Source organism: Nannospalax galili, unplaced genomic scaffold, assembly GCF_000622305.1.
Source record: "Nannospalax galili isolate Female #2095 unplaced genomic scaffold, S.galili_v1.0 scaffold1922, whole genome shotgun sequence".
Taxonomy (NCBI): domain Eukaryota; kingdom Metazoa; phylum Chordata; class Mammalia; order Rodentia; family Spalacidae; genus Nannospalax; species Nannospalax galili.
Genome location: NW_008348865.1, coordinates 223,337 through 233,436, shown reverse-complemented (window position 1 = coordinate 233,436; position 10,100 = coordinate 223,337). Strand labels below are relative to the sequence as shown.

Sequence of the window (10,100 nt, the reverse complement as noted above, 5' to 3'; positions counted from 1 at the left end):
GTGTGTGTGTGTGTGTGTGTGTGTGTGTGTGTGTGTGTGTGTGGCACATGAACTCATACATGGAGGAATCCACTCATTAACCATCATCTCACGTTCCAGGAACTCCCAAATACAACCAGGACAACCAGACGAAGCATGCTGGGGCCCCCCACTCAGGACAGACTATGTCCCCAGTCACACCACGTAAAGCCAGGAGCCTCACAAAAGCCGGACAACCCATCAGTTCCAGGAAAATTTCTATCCCATGCTTTAAGGTCAAATAAAACCTTTCCGTCCAAAGACTCTTTAACTTCTTATCAGCACTGAGAAGGAAAAAGTAATTTAAAATCTTAGAGATAGAACACAGGGGATGGGCTACTAAGTTGTCACGAGGCAGCCTGCTCCAAAGGGAAGCAGGACAGCAAAAGGTTCAGGAACACCTCAAAGTTAGTTCACAGTTCCTCCAAAGCCTCCGATGTCTGAGGAGAGGATCTGAGACACAATTCTCCTCCAGGTGTCTTTAAAGCACCCAGCTTTCCAAAGATCCTCAAAACTATTATGTCCCCAATGAGCTTTTCCAACCCACTTCAGCTCTCACAAACCAAATGTCAGCCCAGGTAAATCAGATTGCAGCCCCCAAGTCAGTATCCACAGAGGGATCAGAATACTAGAGGCAAACATTTGGTGAGAAGACCAGAACTTTCCAGAGAGGTCAAAGAAGGGAAGAAAGAAGAAAACATCAATTCTCACTGTTGATCCTACAAGCTAAAGGGAAAGCAGGGTGCAGTCACTGACCTCTGCGCTTAAAGACAAGCCCATAAGCCTGCTTCCCGCACTGCTGGTGTGGCTTGTCCTGCGGCTGAACTTACTGGGCGTCTTTACCCTCCTTTTTTGGAGCCATTCATTTCATGTCAGATGCCTCTCCTGGGACATTCACAGAGAGCCAGCGTGTGAGCAAGAATGCACTAAGACCTCCAAACTGTTAAATTCAATTGCCTTCAGTTTAAAGGGCATTCGGGTCCCTCTGATGATGTATAAATCGTGAAAGGATTTGCAGAGGATCGCTATAAAGTTCTCTCTCTGATCCAGCTTCGCAAGGGAGCAGTGATAACACAGACCTCCCAGCTTTTTCTGATCCGAGTGTGAAGGGGAAGTGGGTGCTCGGGCTATGATGACCACTTGGTTCAAGGGTGTCTGTCCAAAGAGCCCAGTGAAACCCAAGTTGAAAAATCACTGGGGACTTGAAACAGTCCCTTAAGTTGCAAGATTCAGGGAAACCTATGGCTGTTTCCCTTGCCTCAGTGCCCCATTAGGACAAACACTGCCTGTAACAGAGCTTCTGCTGGCTCCCAAACCTTCTAGGCTGATTAAAATGCAGACCAGCAAACAAAGCAGGCCTAGGCTCCCTCCAGTCACAATATCCCAAGAAAATGACAGCTTCACAAGCCCTTCCCCACCCAAGAAAATGAAACCCCACTCTCCAATCCTGGCACATCAGTGTGGAGTCTGGGCCTTGGGAAGTCCACACCCACAAGGCATTTTCTCACCCACACTACACAGAACAACCAACTGCCCCCACGTGAAGCTGGGTGTTACACACAGGCCCTTGGAAGATGGCAGGAAACAACAGGCCACCTTCAAGCTGGTGACCCACCCAGATGGATATACCAGAATTTCAGCACTGCCTTGTGCCTGGAGTTCTGTGCTAGGTTTCAAGGGCCCCCAAGTGGCGCAGTGTTGGGGGATATGGAAGGCTGTTCTGAATCGGACACAGAGGGTCCCAGCAGACATGCCCGTGACTAATTTCAAAGTCCAGCATGGTCTCCGCCATGTTGTTGGTACCAAAAGATTACAATAAAGAAGAGGAATTTCCAAAAATGAGAAGCCCCGTCCGCTTCCCACAACTGTAAAGGCGAGAAGGGGGCTCTGATTCAGAGATTCCTCCCCTTAAAGGAAACCAGCTTGGGCTGATGTCAACCTGGGAGATACTTCTAAGCGAGCTCATGCACAAAACCTTGCACAGGGTGACGTGTGTCTGCTACTGAGATAGTCCAGCTCAAAGTCACCCGAAGCCCTGCAGGCCCAGGAGGCAGAGACTTTGTAATTAGGATTCTCAAAATCCCCCCTCTATTTTTAGGGCTTGTACACACCATTTAGTCCTTTTACAGAATCAGAACCTGTCGCTGTGGCCACTGAGGTGTGAGCTGAGCTCCCTTCCCAAGAAAGCAGATTAAAGGGACAGCCGACAAGCTCCAGATCAGATGGCAACACACTTGGCCAGCACATGTTGGGGTGCAGTGGTGGGAGGAAGGCCCCATCACACACGACTTGCATAGGGGTCTACTTTCCTCTGCTATCACACCCCAAGACCTCACAGGAGACCCAAGTTCCACCTGAGCTACTTGCTCCCACCTGGCCTATGGTCAGCCCCTAGACCACTTCGTCTGGCCTCAGTGTATGTGAGGACACAGGAAACTTGCAGGTTTTCCTCCAAACGCCTCTCCTTCTATCACACACTAAGGGATCTATCAGCAGCTCTGCCATGAGCAATCAAATCCCACACTCAAATCTGTCCACCCAAGACACACCTAAAAATAGATTCGTCCTAACAAAGCCATTCTCACCAGACAGATCCTGACTTAAGTCCAGGTGAGGAAGTTGGGCTATTTCAGCTCCTCCTGGCCAAAGAACAAGCAGGGAAGTAGCCAGAACAGGCTAGAAGGCGGCCCTGCTGGCTAGGGAAGCCTGCTACCCTGAGGACTCTCCAGCAGGGGAGATGTTGGTGTTTTCTCCTGTTGCCTGCATGTCCCCACACACTCCCCAGACATTTGATCCTATTATACAAAGCTGCAGGCTTTTCATCTCTAAAATTAGCCAAACAGAGGTAAATACAGTATTCCTAACTGACAGTATTTATCTCGTAAATGGTTTTGGCAAAGCAGATTGCTCCCTGGGCAAGGAATACAATCCACTGTTATTGTCACTCGAGTGGAGAGAAACGGGCCACTAGCGATTTGCTGGGTTTCCCAACATCAAGGACAGCCAGGAGATCCCAATATACACCTCCCTGCCCATCCACTTTGGGGAGAATTTCCCTCCTCTCATTTCACCTGGTTCTCACAGACAGTTTATTAAAGATGCATATTTTATACCAGGAGAAAGGATCCAGTAACTTTCCTGGCAGCGCAGCTGTATTCTCAGGACCTATTAAGGTTCTTTGTGGAAATTTAAATACCTCTGTCAGGCAAACAAAATTGTATCAAGAATCATAGAATTTCATTGCTAGAAAGAGAAATGAGATTAAGCCACCCACGCCCCTCTCCTAGAACCCTCAATAAAACAGCAGTGCATTTCGGTGGCCTCTCACTTCCGGTCCAAAGGGGCCTCCCAAGAGATCTAAATGAATTTATACACAAGAAGGCTATTGTGAGAAATGCCTTTCAATGAGCCCAAGTTGTATATAGGTGTATATGTAAGAATCTATAACTAAATGTTGCCTATTGGAATATACTAGCTTATTTAAAAAAAAAAAAAAAACAGAAAAATTTCAAAAGCAGAAACCATGAAAGTTCAACCCCACTGAGCATCCACCTCTTAAAGCATCCTTGTCCTTTATTAATATTTAGTAGAAATGTGTAATTGCAGATGTGTGCTACTTGGGGTTTTATGTCGGGAGGCGGGCAAGGAAGACAGGTTTATTATAGCCATGAAATATTAAACAAGTACGAAGAACAGTAGTTGTGTGTCCTCCACTAGACAGGGAACAGGCATCCTTGAATGCTAGCTGCACAAAGAGGGGCCCTATCTGTTTACAGTACCCTTGATTAGCACCTGCGAAGTTTTGGGTTACATCTTCTGGAGGTACAAAAGTCACATGAAGGCATGTGACCTGAGCTGGGCAATGCCAAAGGGAAAAGACAACTGGCTTCCCGGGGCAAGTAGGAGTGGAACTTCTAATTCTCTGGTGCAGGGAAGATGGAAAAATGACTGGCAACCAGTGCTTGGCCAAGATTTGCCACCCCTCCTCAAGTCTACCCTTTGGACATCCAAAGAAGTCCAGCATCCCTTCCTGCCTGCCTAGTACTTCTCAGCATTGACCGAGTTCCAACGGGAACACGAAGAGAAGCATGAAATTCCAAAAATTTCTCCCACATCTCTGTAAAAACATCACTTCCAAAAAGGGCAAGGATTGAGTGTCGAGCGTGGATGAAGACTGCTGGAGCTTCACAGTATGGAGAGGTCCCTCGGGCTGGCAGCACTTGGAGATACAGAGTTACCAAGGATAGACGGACAGTTGGCAAGAACAGACTCAGTACAAAGCATGGTTAATTTGGGTTTTTGAAGATCGTTTGGGGCAGAAGGAGAGAGCAGGCATTCCTTCCTAACTCAGCACCCTTGTCCTGTCATTGTTTTGCCTTCCTGTTTTTAAATTCCCCCAAAGCCACGATACGCCTATCACATAGATAGGTAGACAGTTGGACCAACTATTTTTTCAATCCATGTCATCCTTGCCGATTTAATAGATATCTGAATCACCTCAAACCCAGGTTGGCTTCTTTCCCCCCTTTCCACATCTCCCCCTCCCCTATCCACCTATGTGCCTCACAAGTGGATGTGGAGTTTCCTTATAGAAAAGTGGTTTGAAGCGTTGATTGAGAAATCAGGGCAGTGCCATTTAGTGAGGCTTGCCTCCTCGCCACACAACCCTCTGGCCTAGACTTTTTAAGAACTGAATCATGACAATCAAGTGTCTTCCCAGGGCCCATCTATAGCCCAAAAGAAAACCTGAGCATGTCCCATGGCTATACACTTGAGACGTCCCAGAGACTTCTAGCTCTTTGAATTCCAGCATGGATCACTTTGTTAAATACAGACTAATATTTTGTCATTGGAGTGGAGAATTTCAGAAACGGTGTTAATATTTAATCACGTTAGTACTGGTGTGTTTTACGGTGTGACAAAATAAAATATCATTATAGAAATGGCCTTTGCCTGAAAAGGAACTGGGGGGATGTGCTCTCCAGGCTGGAAGCTGGGGAAGGCCAGACAGCCTCCTGAGCATCCTCCCTCCAGCTAACGGGACCGTGGGCACTTTTAAGGAAAAGCAGACTGTTTTCTCTTTTTTTCTCTCTCTCAGACTAATTTCAAAGTGGCACTCTTTACTCAATTTTCAGCCAGGGGACTTGGGGGCCTGTAGAAAGCTCTGTGTATCTATTTATACAACCTGTGCAGATGGAACTGCAGGGTGTTATCACAATGTAAAGTTTAATCATCCTTATTTACTACCAGTAAGGGAGAAGGAGTCTGAGACAGAGACCTTATTAAGTCCCATCTCACAGCCCAGGCCTGCAGCAGTATTCAATGATGACCTCGATTCCTTGAGGTATCTAGGAACCTGTCCTCCCCACGTCAGAGTGGGGAACAAAGACGGTCAAGCGGGTGTCCCTGCTGGGTTGAGGAGGCTGCCAGCCCCATGGGCCCTGAGAAAGTGTCTTGTCTCCTCACAGATAGAGGAGATTCCCTTAGCTTATAAGGAAAAAACTCAAAAGTAACTTATATTGCTCATCTGACTGTGATACTGAAAGAAATAAAATGAAACATTTCTTTACCCATCTTCATCTGCATCATCTGCAGCCAGCACCTGACCCAGTGAAGATGGGGTGGGACTACGCATTTAAAAAACATTCACTAATCCCCCCACCACACACACACCACTTCTCCACCTTGAAAGCAAGGCCCTTTCAAAGGCTGGAAGGGGAAACGCTACTGGTTTTCTTTATTAATTCTCTAATTTTTAGAAAACTTTTCACACCCTATTTTGGGCAATATATTCCTAATTACTGGAAGAGGAAGAAGGGGGAGGGGTGGCCAGGCAGAAGTGACAGGGGCTGAGATTTGTGCTAACCAGCTATCGATCGGGCCAGATCGAGATGTTGTGTACAAGAAAATAAAGGGGGGGGGTCAGCAGGAAGGATGCTGTGTCCGGATCCATCTTAAAAGGGGGGTGGAAAAAGCTGAAGGTCCCAAACTAACCAATTTATGGCCTTGCTGGGAGTAGTCTGCAGAGTGCTGATGCTGGGCTCAGTGTCTGCCGTGCATGCTAAACACCCGGCTTCAAATGAGAGCGCGCATCCTGGCGTCCCGGGCTGGGCAGTAAGGAGGAACAAAGAGAAAAGCAGCCAGGCCACATTTATGAACTAGAAACCTAAGGAAGTCTATCCGGACAGACACAAGTTCTGAACCCCCCAGCTCCCACCCATTTCTGCCCCCCCACCCCTGTCCCTCAAGGAGTCTATCTCATTTTCTTTAAAACTACTGTCCCCGAATCTACGCTTAAGATACAGTGGGCCATGGGAGGGTTCAGCAAAGGAGAGAACTGTAAGAGGCTCACAGCACCCAAGGGCACCTTTTAAAAGATAGGCTTAAATTGCCAGCCACTTAGCACCACAGAAATATTCTGTCCAGCAAAACCCAGGGATGCCTACTAGGGTTTAGAAAAGCAGGAAAAGTAGGAAAAATAATGTAATCTAATTTTAAGAAGCTACTAGCTGTGTTTTTGTCAAGAAGAAAGAAAAGCTCTATTAAAATAAAATGTATACTTACTGCAGCCATCTTTAGGTTTAAAAGAACTATTATTACTTTAACCAGAAAGGCGGTCTGTTTACTACACCTGCCCCTCCCACTCTAAAAAGCCTGCAGGCCTGCTTGGGGAGGGGGTACTCAGAATGCAAACGACACCTGGGACTGGACATCTGTCACCAACACCAAGCGAGATATTGACAACCTCGGGTCCTTTGTGTCTTAGGAATACACAGCCATCTTCCCATACACAAATGACATCCTGAAGGAATGGTCTGGTCACTGCCAGGCAGACCCCTGCCCCCCAAGTCCAATGCCAAGCAGCTGCACCTGAGGCCGGGGTGGTCCCCTGGATCCCCAGCATGTCTCCAGCTTCCTTTTTTCTCAGTGAAACTAACACTAAGGAAGAGCCTAGAGAGCTATTCATTAAGAGGGAGCGTCCAGTGAGGCCTTGTCTCTGAGTGACGCTGCCCACACCAAGGCTTCGAACTTTCTCTGTAAAGATGCTATTGCCTCAGCCAACTCCTGCTAGGAGGAAAAGGCCTGAGGTACTGCAACTTTCCTGATGTCCCACCAGAGATCAGCCAGAACTCCTAAGCCATGGGGCGGAATGCTGAGGGCAGCAAGGGTCTTAGTGTGAAACTGGAGAGGGCCTAGCTTCTCCAAGGCCTGCACCCTGAAAAATGCCTTATAAATGATCACCAAAAGGGAATCTACATTCTTACCACCCCAGGAAACCAAACTCTACCTGATAGTCCAGCAGGAGGCAACCAGAGGGTACCCAGTTTGAGTTGGGGTGCAAGGCCTGACCTGGGGCTGGGGTTGTCACCAGAAAACAAGGAACAGAGGCACATATACCTTCTTTGCTGTTGGGGTTCTGGGACTTGGATTTCCCCCAGGGCGCCAGCGTCTTGTCGTCCTCCCCGCTGTCCACCAGGGCCTTGTCAGCTGGCATGTACCAGGTGTTGCTATGTTCAGCCATCAGAGAGTCCAGGTCGATGGTACCCATGGCACTCTTGACCGCCTCAGAGCAGCAGCTGCCCAGCTCACTGTCACCATTCTGTGTGCCTGAGGCCCCCACATTACACTCGGCCTTTTTGCCACCCTTGAGCCCCAGGGGCTGGTCCTCAGAGATACTGAACTGCTGTCTCTGTAGCTGGATCTGTGCCTGGAGAATCTCCAAAGGATGGATCTCATCAGGGGGCCCACCACTGCTGCTTGTTGGGGTCCGGACCTGCTCCAGGCCAGGCGTTCCAGGATGGCCAGTGCCTGTGCCCCCGCCATAGCTGTCAGGGGTCGAGGTAGAGGTAGACAGGATGCCCAGGCCCAGCGGGGGTGCTTTCGGTCCGTGTTCCCCAGCACCCACCCCTCGGGGAGGGAGTTTGGGTGAACTGGTCACCAGCGGGCTTCTGCTGGCTTTGGCCAGGGCTGGGGTGTTGTCAGAACTGGAGGACACTTCGTCCTCGTTGGCGTAGCTTGTGCTCACCTCCTCCGAGGTGAAGTCACCCACGTGTGGAGAACTACTGTCTGACTTGGCCCCGCCTTCCAGGGATGCCATGAGGTCCGGCTGGTCCCCCAGGAGCAATTCTGCTCCCTTCCCCCAGGACGGTGATGTGAGAGCCTTCTCATGAGGCGTGGGTCCACGAGCCTCAGTCACCGAGCTTCCCCCCACAGCCACTCCTGGAGCCTGTTGCTGCCCTGGGCTCACCCCAGGTGCGCCCCCACTATCAGGAGTCGCAGAGTACTTGTCAAAGAAGGTCCCGGGGCTCACATGACCACTGTCCCTTTTTCTGCGCCCCCTTCCCCGGCCACCGCCCCCAGGGACAGGCTTGCCATCATTCCCCGATGTTGATTCCAGAGAGTAATTGGGGGAGAGACTGGTGCCATCCCCCTGGCTGGGTGGGTTGGGTGGCCCGGATGCTTTGGAGCCGCTGGTACTGGTCCCTGTCGGGCCTCCGGGTCCTGGCGCCCCAGGCGCTGTCCCTCCTGGGAAGTAATCCGAGCCCGGGTTGCCAGCCACTGCCGAACCATCGGTCTCATTCTGACTCAGTTTCCTCTTGCCCTCGGGTGGGTTCTTCTTGTTGAAGGTCACGTTCAGGTTGGGGGCACCCAGGCTGGCGATCATGTTCTGGCACGCAGTGGAAAGCGCAGCCAGGCAGCTCTGGCCAAACAGGTTGTCCTTGGAGCTGGGCTTGTTGAAGGACCCCAAAGAGAGCGCGCCCAGTTTGCTGGCCGAGGTGCGCTGGCTGGGCTGGAAATCAGGCTGCGGCGGGTAAGCACCGCCGCCTCCACTGGAGCTGCTGCTGCCTGCGCCTACACTCGGGGGCGAGTTCACGCCTGGAGCGCTGTGCGGGGTGGCCTGCCGGCTCCCAGCACCAAACGGAAAGGCCGGCTGGCCCCCGAGCGCTGGTGCAGCGAAGTCTGGCGGCGCAGGCCTGCGCTCGGAGGGAGCGTTGGGCAACCCCACCCCAGCCCCCGGCGACTGCAACTGGCCTAGGCCGGCCAAGCTGCCCCCAAACTGCAGCCCTGGCGAGGCCAGCGCAGGCACGTGGCCTTCCCCGGGCATCCTCAGCGGCTCCTGCAGAGGGCCCCGGAACAGCACCCCAGAGCCACCCGGCGGAGGGGGAGGCGCCAAGCCAGGGTCGTGGGGGCCGCAATCAGCCGGCAGCCCCGAGCCGCCCATCCTCCGGGGTAGCAGTTCTCCCGGCGGCTGGTGCGGACCCGGGAACCACGCGCTCTCCTGGGCCAGGTGGGGCGCCTGCTGCTCAAAGCTGCCCAGACGCCCGGCACCCGCGCTGCCGCCTTCCCGCTCGAAGTTCGGCTGGGCCAAGCCGCCCACCGAGCCTCCGTGGACCAGGCCACCCTGACCCACGTCCCCGGGGTGGCCTAGCTGAGCCAGGTTGGGCTGGCGCAGCCGCTGCTGCTGGTTACGGGACGCCATCTGTTTAATCATGAGGGCCGCGTTTTGGCGCTGCTGCTGCTGCTGTTGCTGCTGCTGTTGCTGCTGCTGCTGCTGTTGCTGCTGCTGCTGTTGCTGGTGCTGCTGCAAGGACTGGTGGTCTGGACCCGGGTGCTGCAAGGGAGGCCCGGAGGGGAAGGTGTCCGGCACAGGCGGCGTGAACTCGCCTGGGAGGCCCGGGTAGGCGGAGGGCGAGAGGTGGTTGTCTAGAGCACCGTTGTGCATGCTGCCGTTCCACGAGGCGCAGCGGTCCACGCCTGCGTTGCTCGGGAAGTCCAAGCGCGGCCTCTTGGCCACGTTCATGTAGGGGGGTACATCGAAATGCTGAAGCCTCTGGTTGGGCGCCTGCTGCGAAGCGGGATGCTGCATACTGAAAACGGGCTCCGTATAAGGGTGCATGCTCCGGTTCTCCAGCCGGTGGATGGGATACTCGAACTGCGCGTGCTGGCTGGGCAGCATGGGGCCCCCGTCCTGCAGGCTGCCACTGGGCGTGCCCGCCTCGCCCTGCTGGGGACGCGGAAGCGCAGGCGGGCACGAATTTTGTCGGACTAGAAGCCCGGGTGGCGGGGGCTGCTGCGGCGGG

General features: G+C 52.4%; 1 protein-coding gene across 1 annotated transcript in view; it reads right to left on the bottom strand.

The window, feature by feature from the left end:
• The window catches only part of Mn1 (MN1 proto-oncogene, transcriptional regulator), a 44,764-nt gene that overhangs the window by 32,382 nt on the left and 2,282 nt on the right, over positions 1 to 10,100 (bottom strand). Inside the window, exon 2 of the mRNA XM_008846119.2 lies at positions 7,417 to 10,100. This exon is cut by the window's right edge and continues 17 nt beyond it. Within this exon, the coding sequence (XP_008844341.1) occupies positions 7,417 to 10,100 (2,684 nt within the window). The remainder of the gene's footprint in view (positions 1 to 7,416) is intronic.